This window comes from Scardinius erythrophthalmus (assembly GCF_964197995.2).
Source record: "Scardinius erythrophthalmus genome assembly, chromosome: 19".
Lineage (NCBI taxonomy): Eukaryota > Metazoa > Chordata > Actinopteri > Cypriniformes > Leuciscidae > Scardinius > Scardinius erythrophthalmus.
In genome coordinates this window covers 28,404,919-28,429,752 of record NC_138239.1, presented here as the reverse complement: position 1 = coordinate 28,429,752, position 24,834 = coordinate 28,404,919, and the positions used below count along the sequence as shown (strand labels likewise).

At 37.4% G+C, this 24,834-nt stretch overlaps 1 protein-coding gene across 1 annotated transcript in view; it reads right to left on the bottom strand.

The window, feature by feature from the left end:
- Positions 1-24,834, bottom strand: part of tdrd6b (tudor domain containing 6b) — a 48,911-nt gene that overhangs the window by 3,488 nt on the left and 20,589 nt on the right. Inside the window, exon 2 of the mRNA XM_081348087.1 lies at positions 1,628-7,307. Within this exon, the coding sequence (XP_081204213.1) occupies positions 1,628-7,253 (5,626 nt within the window). The 5' untranslated portion in view covers positions 7,254-7,307. The remainder of the gene's footprint in view (positions 1-1,627; positions 7,308-24,834) is intronic.

Genomic DNA, 24,834 nt, shown 5'->3' with positions numbered 1-24,834 from the left:
TTATAAGATTGATAATATCAGGGAGAAAATTATAACACTGCAACCGTCTACTACAGTTCCGCCTCAGGCAGTGCATTGTAGTGTTCCTAAGGAAAAATTTAATTAATTCATTGCTATAGAAGAGGAAGAATTCGTTAAATCATCTAAATCGACAACATATGTTAGACCCTATACCGACTAAGCTACTGAAAGAGATGCTTCCAGAGGTCATAGATCCTCTTCTTAATACCATTAATTCATCTTTGTCATTAGGATACGTACCAAAAACTTTTAAGCTGGCTATGATTAAACCACTTGTTAAAAAAAACGCAACTTGATCTTACAGAATTAGTCAATTATAGGCCGATCTCAAATCTACCTTTTCTGTCAAAGATACTAGAAAAGGCAGTATCCTCACAACTATGTTCCTTTTTAGAAAGAAATGATATCTGTGGATTTTCAGTCAGGATTTAGACCGTACCATAGTACTGAGACTGCTCTCATTAGTCACAAATGATTTGCTCTTATCCGATTGTGGCTGTATCTCTCTATTAGTGTGACTCGATCTTAGTGCTGCATTTGATACTATTGACCACAACATTCTTTTAAATAGACTCGAAAATTATCTTGGCATTAGTGGAATTGCATTAGCATGGTTTAAATCATACTTATCTGACCATTATCAGTTTGTAGCAGTAAATGAAGAGATGTCTTCTCGATCACAAGTTCAGTATGGCGTACCACAAGGCTCAGTACTAGGACCGTTGCTTTTCACTCAGTCCGCCGGATCCAGGCTGTATCCAGAACTGATGAAGGACCTGCTCTTGGACGCGACGACAGCACAGTCCTGAAATGTCAACTAGTCTCTCCCTGTGAAGGCCTCCCTCCCCTCCCTTTACCTCTCTACAGATAAAGCGTTGTCGGGATAATTCCGGTTTGCGTGGCTACGTGGAAGCGATAAAATTCTGTATTAATTTTAAGGCCAGACAAGTAGTTTGTTCAAGGTTGGTTTGTAGGGAAGGACTACACGCCTGCGCACATATATTCAAACGCACATACTTATAGACTGAACTCGTAATACGCATTTGCATGCCATCAGCATTCTCACAGGTTCGCATCTTTAAAGTTTGCGGTGTCGTGTTAGCAGCCCCTAAGTTAATAACTAATGAGTGTTGCGACGGAGGTGAATCAATCAAAACTAACTTTAGCTGGAAAATAACTTTATTCTAGAGCTGATATAAAGCCAAAACAATCTGTTACTTTAATTCCCTATTATTACTGTAAAGCCGCTTTGGAACAATCTACATTGTTAAAAGCGCTACATAAATGAAGATGACTTGACTTAAGTCGACTTGCGTATGCTGTCTGCCGGAAGCTAGTTATTTTAGTTGATAAAGTTTTAAATATGGATATTTTTCTTACATGATTGCATCGCTTCACTTCAGAAGGCCTTTAATAACCCACTGGAGCAGTGTGGATTACTTTTATCATGGATGGATGCACTTATGGACTTTTATTGCCATTATAAAGCTTGGAAGAGCCAGGATATATAACTCCGATTTTATTCGTCTAAAAGAAGAATGTCATACACCGAGGGTGGCTTGAAGGTGAGTACTATTTTGTTGAAGATTGTCACAAATTTACTAACCTTTTTCAGAATAGTCCATATCTTTGCCATTTTCCACAGTATGCAGCAGCATTGGCTCAGCTGATCCAACAGGAACTCCATCATCAGGTTCATGACAAACTTTTTGAATTTCTAAAACTGAATTTGTCCTTGTAGAATCATTGGCAATGATATCTCCAAGCTGATCATTCACCTTGTTTTCAGGTACATCATGCAATTCACCATTCACTACTAACAGTTCGATTCTATTACCTCCATGTTGTCCAGCACAATGAGGTTCAGTTGTGTGATTTTCCTCTGTTAAGACTGCAAGGTTCACACTTGTTTTATCCTCTGAAATAGGTTGATCTACAGATGCTGATGCAGTGTGACTTTCCTCTGTTGTGATTGAAAGGTTCACACTTGTTTTATCCTCTGAAACAGGTTGATCTACAGATGTGGATGCAGTGTGATTTTCCTCTGTTGTGATTGAAAGGTTCACCCTTGTTTTATCCTCTGAAACGGATTGATCTATAGATGTTGATGCAGTGGGTTTTTCATGGAATTCAATCACCTCTGCAGAGTTCTGATCATGTTGTGCAGAATTACTCAAAAACTTTGCCATGTGCTCATTTACAAGACATTGTGGAGACTCAACTTTAACATAATACGGAGGGCTGTTAGGGTCCAGCATATTAGCAATGCACTGCACAGTTACTTTCAGAGGTTTATCCACTACAAGCTCATAGAATTTATCGGTAGCTAAACTGTCGCACGATCCGGATGATAGATCAAATCCTTCTAACTGACACAAAAAAGCCTGAGCTGGACTTTGCAGCAAGTCATAAGGTAGTGCTTTAACAGAGCCTTCACTGATTTCCGACTCATTTCCGAAGTCAACAAATAGGACAGAAACAGTGTTTTTGCATTTATTAACAACCTGTGCACGATACCACATTTGATCATCGCAAAACCGAGCCAAGCACGGGTTTCCAGGATCCAAATTATCCAGCCGAATTGGCTGTGTCTCACTAGAGTTTCCAAATTCTTGGGCAACGTGGGTGATTTGGTCAAGTATTTCAGAGTTTGAAAACTGGCACCAGAAATAATTTGGTCCAACAATGCATGATGCAAAAGCTTCAACCGTCTGTCCTAAAGACACATCTGGTTTCTTGAAGAGCAGCTGGAATGTCTCCATCACAGGTTTGGAAACTGCCAGTAATGCATTCAAATCTAAATTATCCCATTTATCACTTAACGAATCTGATGAGCTGGGAGTCATTTTAACTTCCCAAGTGATGACATCATCTTTGATAAACTTGCAAGAGAGAATATTCTCCCCAGCATCACCGAATATTTTTTTGAAGAGAAATACCTGTTCCTTCATTTCCTCTATTCCCTGAGTCTTGAATAGATCATCTACGCTACAGCTGCAGTGAATGCTGAACCTTGGGTACAACAGTAGCAGGTCATCAAGTTGGCGAATTTCAAGGGGAGATACAGTTGCCTCATTTCCAAAATCTATGAACTCTACCTGAATCTTGCCATTTTCAGTTGTATCCTTCACAATGGCACGATACCAGGAACCATCTTCTGAAAACATGGCCTTAACCAAACTTCCCTGCTCAACACTGAATGCATTCCTTTCATCTTTCTCAGATGGCTGCGGGGAATTCAATAGCTCGCTGAGGGAGAATAATGTATTCTCATCCATTGCCAGTTGCACAAAAAAACTTGTCAGGCTGTTGATGTGAGAAATATACACTTCAGACACTGTACCTGGTTCTATCACACGAGGAGGAAGATCTCCAACTTGAGGTAAACACTGCACTGATAGTTCAGGAACCACAGTGTGTCCATCTTCTTCAGTAGACGTTGGATTTGTAATGCTTTGGTCTTGGGTCATGGCTGCAACACATTCTAACTGACAACCATCATGGCGCTGTAATCGATCTTCTTGATTCGATTCATTTTGAGAAATCTGTGTCTCAAAGATGATAAGTTCAGGGTTAACATCATTTGATGGTCTTGTACTAGAATTAAGCTTGGGAGTTTTATCGTTCTGAACAGTTTCAGAGCTTGTTACTCCAAAATTGTCCTTACCTAAAGGGGGTTTTGTTTCAGCGGCCACTCTCACATTGCTAAAGACTTGAGGTCTGGGGTCACACCAGTAATCTTTCATAAGATCATTAACAATAAACCCCTTGCTTTCAACAAGAACGCTATACATTGGACACTTTGAAAGGTCAGAGGACATTACAGTGTTACGAATAGTCACTTTTAAAGGTTCATCCACCAGAACCTCAAAAAATTTATCAGTTGCAGCGTCACTCCAAGTGCCATCTACGGACCCCAAAGCTTCTAACTGACAAAGAAATGCTTGTGGTGGGCTTTCCAGGAGCTTGGTGGGCAGGAACTTAACGAAATTCAGATCAATTTCAGACTCATTTCCATAATCTATAAAAAGAACAGAGACCGTTTTATCATGTGTATTGATAACCTGTGCACGGTACCACTGCTTGTCAGAAAAGCATGCTATGCACAGTCCTCCTTGGCGTAACTGATTTGGCTGAATTGGTTGAGTTCGACTACAGTTTCCAATTTCTTGTGCAAGCAGAGAGACTTTGTCAAGTTCCTCTGAGTTTTTGAACTGGCACCAGAAGTAATTTGGTCCGTCAATAGATGAAGCATATGCTTCTACAATTTGTCCTTGAATTATAGCTGGTTCCTTGAATGTTAACGGCTGGGTATCTCCATTGCAGCGCATTTGCGATTCAGTTTGAGCACCTGATTTGAGAGCAGTATTAAACAAAGGACCTTCCAATACAACACCATGGTGTTCTAAACTGACAAGCCAAGCAGATATGTCCTCTTGGATAAACTTGCATTGAATTTTCTTCTCACCATTTTCACCTGCTGACTTTTTGAAAGTCAAAATCTCTTCCTGGGTCCAATCACCTTTTTTTCTTCTCCTACCATCCTCAAGTGTGCAACAAATACTGAGCCTGGGGGTGTTAAGAAACTGCTTGCCAAGTTGCTTAATTTTAAGGGGCAGAAGTGTTGCCTCATTCCCAAAATCAATAAACTGCACTTGAACCATGCCATCTCTCTTGTTTTGAACAACAGCACGATACCAGGCCCCATCAGCAGGATATTCAGCTCTCACCAGGTCACCTGACTGCAACAAGTTTAGTTCAACTTGTGCATCACTTAACGGACCAGAATTAAGTTTGTCGAGAATAGAAAATATTTCATCTTCATCACTTGTCAATTGTACAAAAAAACTTGACGGACTATTACAGTGTGAAACATAGATGTCTGAAACATATCCTGCATCCAAGGCTTTAGAGGGAAGATCAGTGAGCTTTGGATAACAAGTCACCTGTTGCTGTAAAACATTAGGCCTAGCACTACTGTGTCCACTTGTTTGACTAGTTACAGACTGGAAGTTTTGTTCCAATGTACCTTGAAAAACTGGTTTCACAGAAGTTCTCTCATGTGCTTGTGATGCAGTGCTTAAATTATTTCTTACCCCTCTAGACTCAACTCCTGAAGACTCCTTGAAAGTACTAGCCTTATCGGTTCCTTTGCCAATGTTTCTTTTGGTCTTGTTTGACTGCTCTTTAATTTTTACGTTGAGGTTTGTTTTCTCATCATACATTTCCACTGATAGTTTGCCTGAGGAATTTTGTTTCACGATGACAGTGAACATGCAGTCTGTAGCGTAGGTTTTAAACCACTCATTAATCTCACATGGCTCAGGTAATGTTACATTAAAAAGTTCAAACTGAACAGCCTGAATAGGAGTGGATGCAATCGCACTAGCGTTTGGGGGAAATGGTAGAATATCACATTTATCCAAAACCACCAAGTCACCATAGTCTACAAATTGGACAAGTATTTTTGGATGCGTTGATTCAATTTGTCCTCTGTGCCACTGCCCATCTGTGTATTTGGCAAAACACATCATCTTAGGGGAAATAGAAAACTTTGCTTGTGGTCGCTTGCGGCACAGTTGTTGAATATCTTTGGTCATTTTCCTGACCGTATCAGTATTTCGTGCAAAATGGCCAAAGAACTGGTTTGCACTTTGGACACATGTTATTTGTACCTTAGCCTTTGCGCCCACTTCAATTTTAGGTGGTGAATCAACATATGAATCAGTCTGAAGGAGTGGAGCTGCATCAATATTCAGTGAGTGCCCTCCCTCTGTAGGTTCTAGGTTTTCTTCAGATTTGGAAGGTCTCACTACTGAGACATTTTCAAGAGAACTGGAGCATCTGGTTAAATCGGGTGAATGGAGAGAATGTATAGACACATTTCTGTCATGCATATATTTGCATGTCACTTTGTTTAGAGTTTCAAGAGTTGGGTCACCAGAAATCCTCTCCGTCACTGACAAACACTGCTCTCTGTGGCCAAATGTGTTGTTCACATTTACATTGTCATTTCCATAAAGCGTTATATGATAGACATCCTCTTTCACACTGTGATGCTCAAATTTCCCAACAAGGATTTTATTGAGTACAACAGACTTCAGATAATCTATCTGATCAGTCCTCCATCCAACTCCTTTGTCATTGACACCATGTAAAGAGCATGCATAGGTGATAACTGGCAATTGGAAGAACCTTGCAGACAAGGGTCTGATATTGCAGAGTTTAACAAAATCTCCAATTCCATAATCGACATGAAAGACCTTGACAACATCAGAGATGTTGTTCTGCTGAAGTACAGATCGATACCAATTGCCATCACTTCCTTTGGTTGCACATGGAGACCCATCAGACAGCGGCATTGGCATCTGAGCAGAGAATGAATCTTCATAGTATGCGTGGAGCTGATCACTTAATTTCTTGAGCTCATGTGAAAAGACATGCAGTTTACAAAAGATCCTCAATGGATGAACAACTTGTGTTACAGTTACAATCTCAATTGTTCCAGGCAACAACTCTGGATTCAAGTATTGATGCAACATGTCAGGGTCACTGGCATGCTCCTGCTGACCATTTGTAATCGCAACGTTTGTCTGTATGGAAGGATTTCTTGGCAAATCCAGTGAATGCATTACAAGGCTTGTAAAGTCTTCATTAAGCATCTTTCTAGCAAATCCAAGTTCATACATTTCTTTGGATATGCTTGGAATGTCAAGGAGAATAATTCTGGAAGGCATTATCACATCCTGAACATACCCAGATATCTTTTTCCCACACAAAGATCTGATGAACTCTGAAGCGGCCTGAGACCATGCACTCTCAAGACATAGAGGTGACACACTGGCCAGAATACAAAGCTCTACTTTGGGAGGTAGACTGCAAAGGTTGTGTGGACATTTTGTCAAGACTTTGCTTGAGGCCCAAAGTAATTTACCATCATCAATTAGAAACACCTTGTATTCATGTTTAGATTTTGAAAGTATCCTTGCTCTGTGCCAAGCTCTTTCTTCATATACTAAACATACTTCTCCAGGTTCGCCTTCAAAAGTTTGCTGCAGTTTCTTAAGGGCTTCAATGTCTTTTTTTAGTTGTTGATATACATCAATAGCCTCTTGTCCATGATTTAAATTCCCTCCAAATTCCACTAAGATAGTGTGTGGGTTTAAAGTGACTCTTGTGATATGAACGGTCGTATTGGATCCAACTTCTGGCAAACCAGGAATTGAACACATCTTGATTGAGAATCTTGCCTTTCCAAATGGTTAAAGAGCATAAATGGGAAAAATCTGAAGAATGAAAAATAAGAACTTATTATTAGAAGAAAAGTTCACCCAAAAATAAGTAATTTACACCTTTACAAAACTCCATATAAAGTTATTTTTTATTCTTTATTTTTTAAATGGAATACAAAGCCTAAACTTAGGTGTTATACAGTATTGTTATATTTGTAAAAGATTTAAACTATGAAATGTTACCTCAAAAAAAAATTAAGTGATAAAGAAAAACAATTTCTTCATCCTGTAGGACGCGTATTCTCCTAATACATTACAATCTCTCAACTATGAAAGCTTGTTTTCCGAAACAGAATACTTTTTTTTTTACACAGATAATTGCGACTGACCATTCCGACTTCTCACAATTGTAAGTTTACTGTAAGTAAAACTTACAGTAAGTTTACAGTAAAATTGTAAGTAAAATTCAATGACTTTTTAAACTTGCAATTGCATGAAATAAAGTCAGAATTGCAAGACCGTCTAATTCTGAAGGGAAAAAAGTCAAAATTGTGAGATTCTGAATTGTCTTTCTTCAGAATTAGACTTTGGCCCAATCGTGAGTTATAAAGTCAGAATTTTATAACTCATCTTTAACTTAAACTTGAAACTCATCTTTGATCACCAAAATGATATTTAAACATTTTTTCCAGTGAAACATTCTTCATGTCTTAAAATAACTATATTGTAACTCTACACCCTTCATTTAGTATTAGGGGTGGAGGACAAAAAAAAAAAAGTTGACATTACAGTGTTAAGTAGCGGTCGACAGATATAGTTTTTTTTTAGGTGATAGAAAGAGATAGATAAAGTTTGTTTGCACTGGGAATCATATTTTTACAAATAAAGACAAGGTAACACTTATTTTACATGAAGCATACAGTGAAAATGACAGTGGACATAGTTTGACATCAAGGGTTCAAAGTTTGTCGACCGTGCGTCAACAGTGAAGCTGAACTCTCTTGTCCGCATTCAAATCACACACAGAGTAACGTTCTACTCTAACGAGTAACGCCTAACTAACTAACTAACGCCCTCTAACTAAAGCCCTATTCGCACGGGATTAGTATTATCTGGGGACCACGTGCGATTTAGAAATTACCCACCCACATCTGAATTTCGTGAGGCGCATTCGCACGGGATAAGCAAAGCCTGTGATTTTACTCGAATTTACTGACTTATCTCCCGGACATGATGTCAATAGGCTATTGCTTGGAAATGTCTCGTCTAGGTTTGGAAACCGAAAATTGGTTCTTATCCAGAACCATTAGTACTTTTGAAAAATACCGGTACCATGCGAAATTCCTAAGTTTTGGTTCTGGTGCGATGGTCGAAGTGCTGGGAGCTTTTTTAATAGTGACGTCTCACATCATGAATATTAAAATAGTAATGAAAGCACTGGCCCTCACGTTCCTCATACGTTTTGCATCAGATATCAACGCAGAGAGAGAGAGTATAAAGACAGTAGAGCTGCTCGATTAATCTTTAAACGATCTCGATATCGATTCAAACACCCACGCGATCTTATTCCTAAATGACAAAAACTTCACACCGGAACATTCAAATCTTTTTGCATTTGAGAGAACAAATGTCAATATAACTTTACTGAAATAGCTTTACTTTCAGTCTTTTCAACCACACAGTAGATATTTCTGTGTTACAAATATCCAAATGATCACAGAAGTACTGAGATAAAAGTTTATAGTTCGAGTATAAACACTGATGTCTATGGTAGCAACCAGTAGTAGGGGTGGGGGGGAAAATCGATTCTTAGATGAATCGCGATTCGGGACGTGGACGATTCTGAATCGATTCACAAATGTCAAAAATCGATTTTCAAAAAAAAAAAAATTCTAATAACGTAACATTGACGGAACGCAAAAGGCGGAACTCTGAAGCGGACGTGCACGTGCGCGGACAGTCTGTGGCGTGCACATAACAGAGACGCGCACATAACGGACGCATGATGGCTAAGCGCCAAATGTGCAATGCCAGTCACAAAAAGTTACATTTTGACTGTAAGTTACTCTCTGCAGATGTTCATTCACTTTCTTTGTATAAGCTGTTTTTGATTGTGGTATACAGCAAACATTTCAAGTCATAACTCTTTATTATTTAGTTGTGTACTATAAGTCAAGAGCGACTTTGTATGTTACTAATTATTCAGAATATGCATAAGTCCACAAGCATTATACGTTATGATAGCTTCTGGTGCATTATTCTATATTTTTGAACGAAAACTGTTTGTGAATTTGCTACAGCAAAATGTTTTTTTTTTTTTTTTGTATGAAGGATTATATTGCTAATTGGAAATAACAAGAGGATGTTGGTTAGAAGTCTATTATTAAATGCTACTATGCTAGAGATTCAGAATATGCTGAAGTTTGTATTAATTTACTACAAGTATGCTGCTAGTACAAGCACACATTTATTTTCCTGTTGGTTCTCAGCAATGTTGGGACATATGCTGGCAAATGTAACCTTACAGTTGACTTGCCAAATCACTTCCATTTGTTTTATTAATAAAATTAATATAGGAAGTATTAGAAGTTCGTTATGGGTCATCATAAATACTTTGCTTTAAAAGTGCCAAGTAAAAACATTTTTTCAATGTTTTTGATAAAAGGCACTTCCCTGAGAATTGAACTTAATAAATGTGAAAAAGACACTTTAATGTTTATGTTTGTCATTCTGTATAGCAAAGCAGATGAGAGTAGATCATGATCAGAAACCTGATTAGAAATCATTATGAATAAAATCGAATTGTTTTGAATCGAAAATCTTTTTGAATCGAAAATCGATTTTGAATCGAATCGTGGCCTCAAGAATCGGAATCGAATCGAATCGTGAGATGGTAAAAGATTCCCACCCCTAACCAGTAGGCTATCACCTTTTGAAAGTCGGTTCAAATAACGAGTGTATCGATTACATCTGATGCTTCAAAACATTCATAAAGACGACTGTTAAAGCTGCAGTCTGTAACTTTTTATGTTCAGAATTTACAAAATGTATATAATGAGCGAGTAAATCATGAATGCCTTTTTTCAAACCGTATTTTTGTCTTATCCTGAATCACTACGGTAAACCTGTAATAAGCATTTTGACACGGACTACTTTACACCGGTCGGTTCGGCACCGCTGCGGAGCAGCCCAGTGCTTGCGTGACTCACCCGCATTATATACATAAACAGAGAAGTAGCTCCGGCTACAATGTTCTTCGCAAGACGCATGCAGTTCCTTTTTATTAACTACTAGAGCACGGATTCATCCAGTAATGAAACAAATGAAGTCTTTATGAATCAATCATTCAAACCGATTTAAAAAATATTATGTTTCACCTGTCTGGATCTTACATGCATGTTCAATCATATTCTACCCCTTCTGAGAGGGTATTCTCCACTGCTGGAGATACAATAAGCTAGGCTATAGGAGAGATCCCAAATTATCCTAGGGAATGCAGAAATGTTTATTTTCTTTCAGAAAAATTCATTATTTTTTTTTTTGCAAAAATTGCTAAATGTTGAATTTGTTGACACTCATTTAACAAGTATACATAAACAAAAAGGATTGTGCATTTTCCCCTTACTACTATTTTTTTTATTAGTTGTTTGAATAATTTTTTGAATGGGAACCGGAACCGGAATTGTTTGGCGGAACTGGATTCGGAACCGGAAAATTTCTTATGATTCCCAACCCTGGTCTTGTCGTTATAGGTCTAGCTGTATGAAATATAATAAACTGAAGAATGTTCCTTACCGCTTGCTGCTAGACTAGTCAATCATTTCCATCTAGGGTAAACGTACCTATTAAGCTCAAGTACCCATTAAGCACACTACCATCTTGGAGCTCAGATTATAAAAAGAAACAGCAATGTATTATCCTATATGTATTAACCAATTGAGGTGTTTGTTACTATATACCTCCTGTAATTTTAAACCAATCAGACCATTGCACACTGAGATATGTGTGTCCATGTGTTCACACTGTCTGGCGGCTATTTTCAAAGCTGTCTGAAAACTTTCACCAGAAGAGGAGCCCCTCAAATGTGCATTTTTTATATGTTTAAGCCTTTATTTTGAAGAAGTACATCTTATTGCAAAATTAAGAGATTAATGTTTAGACTTTTGAATATTATAACCTGGAACCTGGATGTGGGAAATAATTAGTTAGATCTAAAAGATAGTTTTAGCAACATAGCCCAGATGCTACGAACATAGCTAGCTTACTAGCTGTATAAGATTGTGTGCAACATTAATATATTACTTCACAGGAATTAATGGCTTGTACTTTAAAATCCATAATATTATAATTTTACATTTTATTGATAGTCTGTGGTTTTAAACTGCTGTAATTTTTAAAGAATTCATATTATTGTTAGGTGAGCTTAAAGGGTGCACTACTATGACAATCACACAGCTTCAGTGTGACATCAATTAGAAAAAGCATAATTTCATAGATATTGTCTATAATAGTTGTTCATATTAAAATTGGTATAAACTTAATACATTACCTAGATTATTAATTTAGCTAAATATTTTCCTTTAAATTTTTATTTAATATTTATTAATTAAAAAATGTTTTTGCTCCAATTAAGCACAGTGTGTGCTCCCTTTAAGCTTACCCACATTAAACGTCTATGTAAATACTTAATAATCAGAATTTAAATATTAACTGATGGTTGTCACTATGTTAATCTTCAAAAAAATGATTAATAAACTTATTTTCACAGTCTTAAGATGTTGTAAGCCCGACAAAAAATGAAAAGGTGCGATTTTGAGAGTATAGTTCCTAGCCATATCAGCCTAGAAAATTGAAACTTTACATTTTCCGTCGGTCTTATTACACGATGTAACTACAGAAGAGTCAAGTTTTAAATAGGAAAAAATATCGAAACTCTTTGGTCATTTTTTTGAGAGAGATGCTAATGGTCAGGTCCGGTTCAATTCATTATGCTAAGCTATGCTAAAAGTGGGACCCCCAGACCCGGAGATCGGCTGAATGGATTCAAAAACGGTAAAACTCAACTGTTTAACTCTGGGGGAGTTGAAAAATGAGCCTATTTCCAAAAAAAGTGGAGTATCCCTTTAAGGAGCACATTGGTTTGTTTTGTTATTTGATTTTTCAATATGGGTTACATAGCTGAACGTGGACTAGTCTAGATGTTGCAATGAGTTTGAATGACACGTCACTATGAATAGGATAGGCTACCTGATCAAATTGAATGCCTTGTTGCTTGATTTTAGTGTTCTGTTTTTTTGTGATTGACTCTGTACCTTCAAATAAATTTTTTTTCAATTATTCCTTAAAAAGGTTGTTTAAAATAAACAAGAATTTTTAAAGGGGTGGTTTACTGCCTTTTTTCTTAGCTTGATTATGTTTATGGGCTGCAATATAACATGTCTTCGTGTTTCGTTTGTTAAAAAACGCCTTATTTTTCATAAATTTCACCTTTATTGTAAGCCGCTTCCTCCCCTGTCATTCGAACGACCGGTTGACTTCCTGATTCTATGAAACCACTCCCTCAGAAAGAGGCAATGAGCTCAGATTGGTTAGTTCGGCCGGTGTGTTGTAATTGGCTAAACTGCGTCCGGAATCTTCACGCCCATTACCTTTACGGGCGACAGTTGCATGTGCTCCGGACCCGGTCAAATGTAATGGTGTCAATATTGCCTCATCAGTTTGAGCCAGAATCAGACCCAGAGAGCGGTGATGAAGAGAGTCAAGCAGAACCTCCGCAAACACGGCTCTTACTAAACGTTTCTGAATGGTAATTTTTTTTAATTATTATTATTTTCTCAAAGAATTCCCATACGCTGTTACTTGAAAATGCTACTGCTGTTTGTTAGCTTTTGAGATACGCTTTCCCCCTGATTAAACATTTAATATAACTGAATACATGACTGAGTAATACCGTTTTTTAAAGATATTGTTTTATTGATAGAATGAACAACCGTTTAACTATTCACAAAACTTACCGGTTACTCAGTTTGTCATTTTCTTTAGGTGTACATGTGATAACAGCAGCTGAAGTTCGCTGTTGCGATAATTTTTTGAAGTTTGTACACGTTTCTTATACACACAAAATAACATCGAACTAACTAGCTACTATAACCAAACAGCTTTGGCATTGGTTTGCGTTCTTGATCAAATAAAAAAATTACGTCATAAAGTATACATGGAAAATACGTTTACAAAATTTGTACATATACAAATTCGGGTCCAAAATGTTTATACGCATCTGTCATATACTAAAGCCAGCGCTGGCATTTTTTTACATCCTTGATAAAACTAAAACGTACGTCTTAAATTATACAGGCAAATACATTTAAAATGATTAAATCTTACTTGCAGGTTGTGGCCTCTGGTTTTAAAGCTGTAACTGCTTCATGTTGGAGTAATAGTTTCTTGTTGAATCCGACATTGAACTTGTGTAGATTCTGGAAGCTGTCTTCCGTAAAATGCGCAGCACAGAGAGCTAAACTACGATTGTAATTGTCAGGAACATAATCAAACTTAAATTTTAACCATTGTTGACGAACTACAGCGTCTGTAGGAAGCCTGAACACAGAAGACCTGACAGCTACAGCTCTCCACTATAACTCCTCTTCGACAGCAGAACATGTTCCGGAGGGAGGGTTGATGTAAATGTATGGGTTAGTTACGTATAAAACCCGGGAAGTATCTCGTTGTAGTCCCATTCGAGTCGTTTTTGTAGGCATTAAACTTCCTGATTTTTAAAAGACAATATCTCTGCTTACGTTGAACTTTCAGCGCAGCAACTTTGCAGATACTGTTCATGCACCAACAGCAACATTACACAGTATTTAAAATGAAAAAAGTGAAATAGCAATCAACCACCCCTTTAATAAAACTTGTTAAACTTGTTCGTTTTGTACAAAACGTACCCATTAAGCACAGCCAGACTTTTTATATTTAATGATGTACATCTTAATTGAAATACTTTTGTCATTTAAAATAAAATGAAATATTATAGTGTGAAATATTAATATTTTATTTTAAAATAACTTCTTGTACTAAAACCAATATCTTGTGCACTAAAAATGTCTCAATGTAGATTTTGGTGAGCTTAATAGGTACGTTTACCCTAATCATTCTTTTTGTTTTTGCTTTTCTGATGGTTTTCAGCCTTCTCTTTCTGCAAATTGTAGCCTATAGTTATATAGTGTAGGGGGTCGGCAGGGGTCGGCAATAGGCGGCCCGCGGGCCAAAACTGGCCCGCCAGCAATATTTTCTGGCCTGCCGGATTATTTTGGAAGTCCGTTTTTTTTTTTTTTATCAGCCTATTTTTATTTTACAATAACGGTTTACAAATAGGCCCCGTGTATCATTCGTTACTTATTATTTATTCGGGTATAACACACTGATAAATAATTACCTGATAAAAAATAATGCTGCACAAAACTCTTCCACTACTTGAGTAAAGCCGTAGCTGCGCGGCGATTTCACCGCATACTGTGTGAAACGGCCTATACTTTGGAAGGAGCGGGCGGTCTGACTGACAATAGCCCACTCCCGACATCTTTTGACAGCGTATCCGCACTTCATTCTGACCACGTACACGTAGCTCTGAAGAGCTGTTTGGTACTGAAACCATTGTCAGTCAACAACTTTTTTTTTTTTCAAGGATGTTTGAAATATTTTGGCAGAAAATAGCCTACTTCATTTGTCAGTAGGGCAATATGGTTTTCGTTTATGTTGCGAAATTTGAGTGATAGGCTTTGTCCTATTTAATTTATGTTATTTATATTTAATTAATATTTATATTTAATTTTAATATAATATTTTTTCTCTGCTGACAGTACAATGTTAAAATAATATTTTATATTGACACGAACACAATTTTTGTATAGCATTTATAATTGTTAATAGGCTACTTAATCTCTCTCTTTCCGTTAGAGACATTTGAATGTGAGATTCTGGAAACAAGATCTAAATTTTGCGGCTCCGTCAGTTCGGGAAATAAAGCGGGTGAACACAGAGTGTAATTTAAGCGGTTGCTGAATAGAACCTTGTGGGAGCGGGACGAAAAAAAAACAGTCCCGCACAGACCTCCTTAAACCTTAGGTGTGTTTGTGTGTGTCCCAAATAAATAATAAAAAAAAAAGGAATAGTTCAAAAGTCGGACTGTAAGCGAATGAGGCATGATTGCTATTCACACCTTTATTAAAATGGCTGTAATATGTTACCACAATAGTACTTGATCTGTTTAAAATGATTTCATTGATATATGCAATGTAGACATTAAGAGTATTCATTAAGAGTATTTAATTTGTATCCATAGGCCTACTCCGTGTAGCTGGCCCGCCATCTACTGGCTAAAAAAAAATTGCCCTGCGGCCAAAGATACTTGCCGACCCCTGGTGTAGCCTTTAGCGATATGACCCAGCACCCAAAATACTATCAAAACACTCCCAACGCAGCCTCCATTCTTCGCGAAAGATGGATAAAAAAAAAAGCGCATAGGAAGCAAAATTCTTGAAAAAAATTATATACGACCCCGCCAAATCACAGAGATGCCGGTTCGCACGGGACTAATGTCATCACAGGACCTCGGTGTTCGGCGAAATATGGTAGGTCATTAGCGGGGGAATTTTTACTTTACAAATTACAGACATGTCCGAGTCGCACGGGATTAAAGATCACAGACAACCTCCGCAATTATTACAGTATGAATAGGGCTTTAGTCTGCAAGGTATGTGAAATGAAATGTTTATTAAATATTCAAAGATTTGTTTCAATGATATGCGTATTTGCTATATGCTTACAGTAAATGACAAAGTATTACAGTGTAACTAGGGCTGGACCCAAATATTCGGTCGGTGGGTTGGTATTTGATTTGAAAATTTGACATTCGAATATTCGTTTTTTTTTTTTTTTTTTTTGCACACCTGGGATCCCCCGCGAAATGGTTCTCTTTCGCACTTGAATAACCCCTCATTTACACTGCACACGTCTGCGGTGCATTACGTCTGCGACAAGGTTATTCCGTCCTCCACGCGGTGCCAACTCACACAAGGAGCATTTCAGAAGTGGAGCGACTGGATGCGCGAGACCACGTGATTTGCCTGTCCAACGTGGTTTTTCTTGATTTTTGAGTTGACCATACAGTTTCTACCAAGGATATTGGTGTGTAATGCGTTTGGGAGTTTGCACAGGGTGTTTATTTTGAATTTGACAATGTTTTTTTGACAATTATTTTGTATTTCCGGTGCGACTTGGACGCGCGTCCGTCAAAAATAGACTAGGCGCCTATATTTAGCGAACGCTGCTGGAAAGCTTCTGAAACGCGTCGCGGCCGGTGTAAACACAAGCATTGACTAGAATGGGCGCGATCAGCTCCGGTAGCCGAGTTGCAGCCGTAATGCGCCGCAGACGTGTGCAGTGTAAAGCCTGTTTTATGCTTCTGCGTCGAGTCGACGCCGTACCTCCACGGACCCCTCTGCGTCGACGCGAACCCCTCTCCAACCCCTCCGCCATAGCTCGACGCGCACCGCCAAAAAATTGTAACTACGCGTCGAGGCGACGCAGACCCCAAGGTTTCCCCCTCCCGCTATAGCGACATTTTTAAAGTGAACACTGCACTGTGTGTGTGTTCAACGATGGATCAGGTCTTTTTTATATATTTTTTATATACTAAAGTTATTTATATTTTTAATTGTACTTAAAACTTTGCCCTTTGTTCTTATTCTCTTATTCTTCTATGTTCTTACTTATTGTATAGAAATTTGGGGCAATAATTATAAAAGTTCACTACTCCAAAAACGAGCATTTATTGATTGATTTTTATACTGCTCAATTCTTGTATAAAACCCACAAAAATATATGCATATGTATGGGTAAGCATAAAACAGGCTTAACGGTGAGTGTCCACTACAGCGGCAAAAGTCCGCTCAGTGCCGCTGGCAACGCTATAACGACTCTGCTTTGGGGTGTGTCTGTTGCGAGTGTGTTTAATCTAAGTTTTTTTTTCAACACACGGACAGTATAATCATCAGCGATGCACGCGATTACATTTAGAAATAGGCAAGCTTTGTTTCCAAATGCACCAAGCAAAGATCCAGGCTACACCTAGGATGGCTTCAGGGTGAGTAAATCTAGAGGCTAAGGCTAATTTTCATTTTTGTGTGAACTATACCTTTAAAGCAACACCAAATAACTTTTCCTCTTCAGTCCCCCTATAGGTTGGAAGCGGAATTGTCCATTACCGAATGCAGAAGTGCCTTTCGCCCAGTTACGACTTGATGAACCACTGAAACGATTTTGGAAACATTTTAAGATAAAAAAATAATCTTTGTTGCTTTAATTGTTTACCAGAAGACTAGTAATATGCGCTAACAAAATAAATAGGGTCAGGTCAATTTTGATTTCATGACGACTTTAATTCGCTGTGTATGTTGATGAAAGGGAGAAGCCAAACTGTATTGTTTATTGGAACAGAATGGTTGAAGGGTTTGTTATGGAAGGCCATAGGACTTTACCAAACAAATATTTATTGGTAAATAAAATAAAGGCAATAAGTTTCAAAATCTTACACCGGTACTATCCAGTAAATAATTTTTCTTGTTAAATTTAAAAAGGATATTGATCTGAACTGTTCTTTTTGCAATAAATTGGCTGAAACCTTGTTTCATTTATTTTGGCATTGGCGCTCATGTAAGAACATTTGGAAAGATTTGTCTAGATTTATAACTGACAACATTGACCCCACTTTTTCTTTGCGTTTAGAAAATGTTAGATTTGGTTTTAATAATATCCCCTCAAATAAAAGGAAAGAAAACTATATTAGGCTATAAATTTAATTTTAGGTAAATTTCACACATAAATGTAAATACAATAAATCCCAACCTTTGGCTCTTGAAAAAGAAATCTTTCATTCCCACAATAAAAAAGCAATTAAAACCGTTTCTGAATCCTTTTGATAATTTCATATAATGTCTAATGAAATAATGTATATTCTCTGGCTTTGTGGGCATTATTTTCCGACTCAGGGTCGAAACTAACACCGCTACTGAGAGTTTCTGTTTTGATATAACTCCGGGAGACGGCTCGTGAGGATCCGCCCTCTGTGGCCACAGCAACAGCTCATTTGCATTTAATGGGATAGCCTACACTAAACCTGCATGTTGATCTCAGACCCAAAAAGTGACAATTTAAACATGCTTTAAAAAATGATATGTTGGGTATTTTGAGCTAAAACGTCACACACACATTGGGGACAGAGACGTATTTTACATGTGAAAAGGGACATAAAGGTGCCCTTTAAGTATTTTTAATGAATTAGTAGCTATTTGAGGGCTGCACTTTAAATCTGATACATAAGTATTACACTGAATGACATTATAGTCCTTGTCTTCTGTAAAGCAAGGTAAAAAAAAAAAAAAAAAAAAAAAACCTTACTAATGTCCAGGAAAAAAGTTAAAGGTAGGGTAGGTAGGATTTTTGTAAAAAACTTTTTTCAAATTTGTTTAAACTGTCTTTATATACCAATACATAATTAAAATGTAAGTGCTCTGAAAAAGACAGTATAAAAATCGAGTGACTGTAGACCTTTTAATCTGCAATAAACACAGCTCATTATTTCCATTCGGGACGAAACAATTAATTGGTTTGGGCGACTGTCTCTCTCGTAACCATGGCTACCACCACTGTTGCTACAAGATCTGCCCATATGCGCGCGCACCCGTTTGATTTGAGGAGTGCAAGAGAGGCGCGGAACCTACGAAGAGTAAAATTATGGCAGAGAAAGAGCATTCAAAATTCAAAGCACCTGCATATGCAGTCAGCGAAGGCAAACAAGGCAAAAACTACTTCCTCGGACCCTGGTTGCCCGCACTCTTGAACGACCTCCTCTGCTTCGCCCTCGACCCCGAACCTGTCCTCGAACCAACGATGCGGTACTTGTCACCGGAATGTAACGTTAGTCCTCATCAGAGTCAACAATGTTTTCATCATGGAAATTCTTACATGCAAAACACCGTATATGTTATGAATCTTACACGAAATTCACCTTCATCACAGTGTAACTGATGGTAATGGAAAAACATGCATCAATGCAACCTGTTTTTAGCTTTGCCTTATAAATATAGCTCGTTACCGAATCAAACAAAGTATATTTGAAACTTTACCAGTATCGATATGCTAGCTTGATAGTGAGTACTAAAAGCCATCTTATTTGTTTATATTTATAGTGATAAAGTTAGGTATCTTATTACATGTGATTCTGACATGATGTCACTACATGCACTGTGCTTAGGGTTGCAAAATTCTGGGAATTTTGAAAGATGGAAACTTTCCATGGGAATTAATGGGAATTTAAGGGAATTAACAGGAATTTATGGGAATAAACGGGAATAAACTGGGAATTTTCAAAGTTGAGGGTTGGCTCTTCATAGGGAACTTAAATATAGTTGAGGAAAGTATATTTTAGCATAATCTTGACTAAAACAAACAGATGCCATTCAAATACACTTGAATATCCATGTCATTCCTCAATCACATGCACATAGCACACTGCTTACTCAGGGAACTACACTGCGACCAAAATGGTCGCATATGCGACCTTTTGAAATGCCATTGCGACCCTAATTTTGAATGGGTCGCAAATGTATCACTGATTATTTTTGTAACTTAGGCTACCTGTTTTAGGCAATATGCTATGATTTACTATGAGCATTTATTAAAACAGAAATGTGTATTTTAAGAATAGGCCTACGTTTTATAACGTGCTCTGCGCATTCAAAACTTCAGCCCCACGACCGTTACTTAGATTAAAACGTATCCTGTATCAGTGCTGCACGTCTATGGTGCTGCGCGTGCGGCTCTCTCTCTCTCTCACAAACACGGACGCGCACACACAGAGAAGATAATTGTAAAACGAAAATTGACGGGCTATAGTTTACATTTAGTATTTAACGTTTTATATTTTAACGTGTTCTAACGTGTGCGTTCCTCAGCGCGTACATGTGAAGCTCACATGCACTAAAAGCCTGTCTACCAGCGCCTGGATACTGGACTAAGTTATCTTTCGAGTCTTATTGTGCTTATACTGTTAAATACACACAAGGTTTACATAAACAAAGTCGGTTATGTCTAAAGTGAAAGAAAACTTGAGAAAAATGAGTAAGTCTGCTTGTCAAATGCGTGTATATTAGACGCTTTGCGCGCAACTCTTAAAGAGACAGTAGCAATAGTAAACACGCTGCCGCTTGTCCTTAAAGGGATAGTTCACCCAAAAATAAAAAAATCTCATCATTAACGCACTCTAATGTTGTTCCAAACCTGTATTAATTTCCTTCTAATATTTTTCTAATATTAATATTTTGAAGAATGTGGCTATCCAGTAGCTGGTCCCCATTGACTTCCATTGGAGAAAAGTCACAGGGGTACATCAACTGTTTGGTTACCCACATTCTTCCAAATATCTTTTATTTTCAACAGAAGAAAGAAACTTATTCGAGTTTAAAACATCTTGAGAGAGTAAATTATGACAATTTGAATTTTTAGGAGAACTATTTAACGTTAATAAAATAAGTATCAACGTATAATTTATACAGTGAAGTCTATTTTGTTTTTTTTTTTCATATTTGTTAATTTAATTACTTTCTTCAATGCTACTGTTAAATACACCTACTGAAGCTGAAAACATAAAACACTGTTTATTTAATTTGTATATTAAGTTGTGTATGTGTAATGTGTATCTTTGATCTTAATATTTAATAACAAAGAAAATAATGACAAATATTTTTATCTTCGCCCCTGTCTGCAGGGCTCCAGACTAACTTTTTTTATTAGGAGCGCTGTAGCCCCTGACTTAAAATTTTAGGAGCGCAAGCAGAAAATTTAGGGGCACACCTTCACATTTTCCCCCTAAATAACTATTACAGACAAATGCTTTGATAATAAATAGATTAAGCGTACAGAAATTATGGTGCAGTTTTATTTTAAGATCACAGGGCTCCAGACTAACATCTGAGGGCCGCGGCTCTAAGTTCTACAGAAAGTATTTGGTAGCACTGTGGGATGACAAAGCACTGAGCTAAATTTGAGGTGTATAGATAAAGTTAAATTTAATTATTATCCTTCATAATGTCTTAATATTATTTCAAAAGCAAAATGAGTGACAAAATAGATATTAGGGAGTGAAAATAGCCAATAAGCACCCTCAGCAGCTGTTTACAATGGTAATTTAGTCTTCTTTTTTTTAAAAAAGTGTGAGTTTTCCTACTTCTTGAAACTTTCAGTTTTATAAATAGAGACAATCTTTAAAGGATGAACAAAAATGTTTTGGTCGACACATAAAAAAAAAAATATATATTTTAATAGGATATAGTTTTGAAGTGCTGTAAAAAGATGTGTAGGCTACTTTCATAACCACAGTATACCATAGTTATAGTTATGTCTGGTTCAGAATACGCAATTTTTTTGTCTGTTACTATAGTCAATGTATCAGATTACACGATTTCGAGTCTCGACTCCTAAAAATCTTGTCATGTCCTGGACAAGAAACATTGTCAGACTACACATTGCTTTACGACCAGTCATCTCGAGCCGTCTCACACACATATTCACTCGCACATGTACACACGCACGCACACACTCTCTCACTCTCTCTCTCTCGCTCGCTCGCTCACTCACTCACTCACTTGCGCGCGGGCGCACACACACACACACACACACACACACACTCATTCACTCGCGCGCGCACACACACACACACACACTCATTCACTCGGAACTCTTCATGGAGGACCGTTAAAAAATTAATTGTCGTGATGTCGTAAACAAAGCATCGCAGACGCGACGTCGGTTGTCGCCCACTATGAACGAGATGAAATTTACTGGTCGCACATGTGCGACTGGATGTAAAATTTAGTCGCACACTCTCAAATTTTGGTCGCAAAATGCGACCATTTGGTCGCAGTCTGGAGCCCTGGTCTGCCATTTTTTAATATATGTTTTGTTACCTAAGGCTTTGTTTTTAAAATATGGACATTAGTTTGGCTGTAATGCTCAGTCACAAAATAGTAAAACCAACATAAAAAATAATCGTGATAAAATCGTGAAACGATATTTTTGCCATATCGCCCAACCCTAATTGGAATAATAAATTAAGTAGCCTATCTTAATTGTACACAATGTTCCTGTTATTATTTTTTTTTTTTACTGTTTTATGCCATAACAGCAATATTAATATCGGTTATTATCGGTATCGACCACAATTTTCACATCGGTGCATCACTACTTAAGAGTTCAGGAGTCTGCCCATCTGTGCCCATAGCTTGTTGAAATCCATTTAGCAGAAAATCTATCCCATTCCCAACCAATGTTAAAGAAAACAAGAAGGCATGTGGTTTAAAAGATGGCAAGTAAAATAAAAAGCACATCTGTATGTAATAGTTTCATTATTGTTCATTATTATCCAGAGCGGCTTACTTTAAATAATTTGTGCGTCCAAATCATGTTTTGCGCCAGTAACTGAAAAAGTTAGTAGCGCAAGTGCCACCAGTGGAAAAGGTTAGTGTAGTTCCCTGTTACTGCATGGCTATTGAGACCCCACCCCCTACTGGCACTGTGCACGCCTCCATCACATGTGCAGAAGCCCAAAGAACAAGACTATTGAAGGTACACATTTGAGCCTGTGGACTAAACAAAGTGAAGTAAGTTTTGATGATATTATGGGGAAATATATTTATTAAATGTTTAAATTGCAAATATCACATACAAATGTATTCATCTAGTAGATAGCAAGCTGATAAGTTAGATGCTAAATAAGCTAGCATAACTTTATTTACCACATAAGTAGGGCTGGGCGGTATGACGGTTACCGCGGAAGAAAATGTCAACCGTAACAGATTTTTTTATTCCGTGTATACCGCAACATGTAAATAAGTAGGCGTGGTTAACTCACGTGCAGCGTGCGTGAGACTGAGACACTGATATTTGTCAAAGAAACATGAAGAATGACCAAGAGGATCCACAAAAGGAATTACGTTTTCAAAATTAACGTGATATTTTCGGGGGGGGGAGGTGCAGAAGTCAACTAGAGCAGTGCAGCACACTGAAAGTTTAGAGAGACGCACATGCTCGCAACGGGGCTTACTTGACAACAAGTTCATATATCAATATTCTATATATATTCTATATATATATATATATATATATATATATATATATATATATATATATATATATATATATATATATATATATATATATATATATATATATTTATATATATATATATATATATATATATATATATATATAATATAATGTATCTATACGTCTCTTATGTGTACAGTTAGCCTACTTTCAGAGTGGACACGCAAGCGGTTGCCGTGGTAATGAATATTTCCAAAATTCCCCAGCTTAACTTCCCATGGAAATTTACCGGAAATTTTCCGCCCCTTTGCAACCCTAACTGTGCTCCTTCCTCTCCGCTCGTCTCAGGTAAATAAATGCATCTTCCAGCTGAGCCTGAGCGTTTGGCGTTCATGTGTTTTGGGGGCGTGGCTTTGGAAGGAGCCCAGAAGGGAGGGGGTGGAGTGAATGAAAATAATGAGCTGTGTTTACAACAGTCGTGAGAGGTCTACAGTCACTCGATTTTTATACTCTTTTTCAGAGTACTTACATTTTAATTATGTATTGGTATATAAAGACAGTTTAAACAAAATTGGAATTTTTTTGTTTTGTAGAAAAATCCTACCTACCCTGCCTTTAAAGCTGTAATTAAACATTTATTTTTATGCTCGAGTTGAAACCCCCTTTTCGCCTTTCACCCTACAGAATTGTATGTATCCACACAATTATAATACATAGGCCTAGTACTTTACATAATATTATAAGCAATCAACTTGTATAAAAAACAAATGCCTGCAACCCCATACTTGAAGTGATTGTTGTTACACTTTACAGTAGATCAAATCCTTGTTTGGTCTAACAACATTTAAATCAAATGTCCACTTTGGCCTAATCTTTAATATTTGGCCACTTCTTTATGATAGAAATGCAACAGCCACTGTAATTTATTGATCTAAAACACGTGGGCATCAAAACATGCAAATTCAGAGCAAAGGTTAAAACTTTTTGAAATCGCCATGAACAACAGTTTGCATATTAAACATTTTTAATACATAGTGCAGCATTAGAAAACAGTCTAATTACGCGGTTCTTGGATTCTCATCTGTGGAATGCGCCGCTTCCTGTTATTTTTCCAGTTAATCGACATGGCAATTAGGGCTGCATGATTAATCATATTTTAATCGCGATAACGATATTTGCCTCTCTCGATTAATTTTTAAATAATCGTCAGAGAGAGAGAGAGAGAGAGAGAGAGAGAGAGAGAGAGAGAGAGAGAGAGAGAGAGAGAGAGAGAGAGAGAGAGAGAGAGAGAGAGAGAGAGAGAGAGAGAGAGAGAGAGAGAGAGAGAGAGAGAGAGAGAGAGAGAGAGAGAGAGAGAGAGAGAGAGAGAGAGAGAGAGAGATCTTTAACGCGGAGCCCTGCTTAATGAGAGAGAGAGAGA